The 2,230-nt window shown below is 41.2% G+C and overlaps 1 protein-coding gene across 1 annotated transcript in view; it reads left to right on the forward strand.

The window, feature by feature from the left end:
* Window positions 1-2,230, forward strand: part of LOC102038972 (ovostatin-like) — a 25,305-nt gene continuing 23,075 nt past the window's right edge. Inside the window, exons 1-3 of the mRNA XM_005427420.2 lie at window positions 1-80; window positions 579-762; window positions 1,094-1,250. Coding sequence (XP_005427477.2) covers window positions 16-80; window positions 579-762; window positions 1,094-1,250 — 406 coding nt within the window. The 5' untranslated portion in view covers window positions 1-15. The remainder of the gene's footprint in view (window positions 81-578; window positions 763-1,093; window positions 1,251-2,230) is intronic.

The raw sequence follows: 2,230 nt of genomic DNA on the forward strand, positions 1-2,230 counted from the left end.
CTCCCAGCGAGAAAAATGTGGCTGAAGTTTCTTTTGGCTGTTCTTCTCTGGCATGCAGATGCTGCAAAGGAACCTGAGCCGTAAGAACTACCCTCTTACTACTATTAGTATTTGTGAAAAGGCTTTAAAGACAGTGCTAGTCGGTGTTAGTGATTTTCTCTGAAACTTAAATATTGCCAGGGCTCATCTTTTATATCTGGAGAGCTAAAGCAGAATGGGGATGGCAAGTGAATCATTCTCATTTAATATGATCAGACATTCCACCAGTTGCAGAGCTTCTATGGAAGTTGATGTGTGCCCAGAAAAGGCAATAGCAGCAGCGACAGCAGGGTGCTTTGCTAAAACCAGGTGGGTCCTGGGCTCAGATAAAGAGCAAAAAGGCAAGAGCTGGGGGCAATAGCAGGACTGGGCTAGTTCAGAGCTGCAGGACAGAGCGAGGAGCACTGGCAGTGTGTTCTATTTAATCAAAGGAATTGGTGGGTACTTAATAATAACGGTGTTATGTGTTTGCTTTATCCTGTTGAGGCTGTTTCTCCTTTACATATGAATTTCATCACTTTGATGTTGGGATTTCACAGGCAGTATGTCCTGATGGTGCCTGCTGTCCTCCAAAATGACTCTCCAGGTCAGGGTTGCCTGCAGTTCCATAACCTCAATGAGACAGTATCTGTCAGAGTAATCCTAGAATACAGCTCTGTTAATATCACCATTTTTAAGAAAACCATGACAGCCAGCAGTGGTCTACAATGCTTCAAGTTCAAGGTAAGTTAATTTTAATTTATGTTCCCATGGGAAAAAAATGTAAACCAGGATAAGAAAATTCAAGCTGAGAGGACTGAAAGGAACAAACAGGGAAAGAAATAAGACTTGTTAAAGGAAAAAGGAAGCATAGGAGAGTAACAAAGCAACAGAAAAGGAAGCATTTTTTGTAGGCATAAGTAATAAGAAAAAGCTCAACAAAGGTAATAAAGTTGGTTGAAGTGAGATTGTGTCTCGTTGTAGGAGCCCAGGCCACAGGTATTGCTGTTCAACAGGTTCTGGAGCAAATTACTTCAAGACTAACAACATCCCCATGTTTCTTCTTTCTTCACAGATTCCTCCTGCCCACTCTGCACCCCTGGCTTTCATTTCCTTCTCTGCCAAGGGCAGCACCATCCGCCTAGAGGAGCGGCGGTCAGTGATGATCTGGAACACAGACAGCATCGTCTTCGTGCAGACAGACAAACCCATCTACAAACCAGGACAGACTGGTGAATGTCCACTCCGTATATAACATGGGCCTTCAGAGGCAATTTCTTCAGACAGAATTTCTCTGGTGTTTTTCAGGCTGAGCTACATTCTAGGCAGTTTCTTCAGAGTTCCCGTTAAAACTATTACAGTTATTTGCTATGGAGCTTAGGGAGTCATCTTCAGGATGTCAGGAGACTGTCATCCCATCATCTCTATTATTTCATTTGTCCCTTCCTCCCAGGTGACAGAAGCTGTCACTGCTGCTCTTTCATTACTGATGACAGGCCAGGATAGTGGGTAGAGGTGATTAGATCAATACCTGGCATAAAACAATACTTCCCTCTGTGGTGCTGGTCAGCATCAAAATAGCCTAAACAATGGCAGTGAATCTGTTACTTTAAAATTAACTAAAAGTTGTTGAAGACAAAATCATGCTAATTACCTTCTGGCCTCTGCTGTGTTTGGACTCTACATTTTCATTATTTTATTTTCTTGCAGAGTTGCATTCCTGCACTTATGCTATCCCCCTATCCATGCTTCACACATGGCCATTAAGCAGAGCTGCATTTTTCTAGATCCATTCCTCAATTAATTTCTAGGCTTTAAGGTTTCTAGCACACACAATAGGAAACCAGAGAAGAAGACTTCTTCCTAGAGATTAGTCACATAATTCAGCCATTAGACTAGATTAGTCTTGGTTTAATTCAGATCAGTTCTATCTACATAGATGCATAGAATGAAGAAAAGCTTACCAGTTGGAATTTCATGCCACAAAGGTGTGCAATATGGGTTGTTTATTGGTCAAAAGGCTTGGTTTTGAGCTGGGGCAAGCAGCAGAAAAAATCGAACTATGAAAAGGTAATGCAGCTCATACTTGTTCAGTAATTCCTTTCTGTGAGGTTAAACTTTCATGAAAGTAAACTTTTCATTACTAACATTAAAGGAAACTTTTATGAAAGAGTACAAGAACTTGATGCTAGGGAAAAGAAATTTAATCAAA

The sequence above is a fragment of the Geospiza fortis genome, unplaced genomic scaffold (assembly GCF_000277835.1).
Source record: "Geospiza fortis unplaced genomic scaffold, GeoFor_1.0 scaffold286, whole genome shotgun sequence".
Classification (NCBI taxonomy): Eukaryota; Metazoa; Chordata; class Aves; order Passeriformes; family Thraupidae; genus Geospiza; species Geospiza fortis.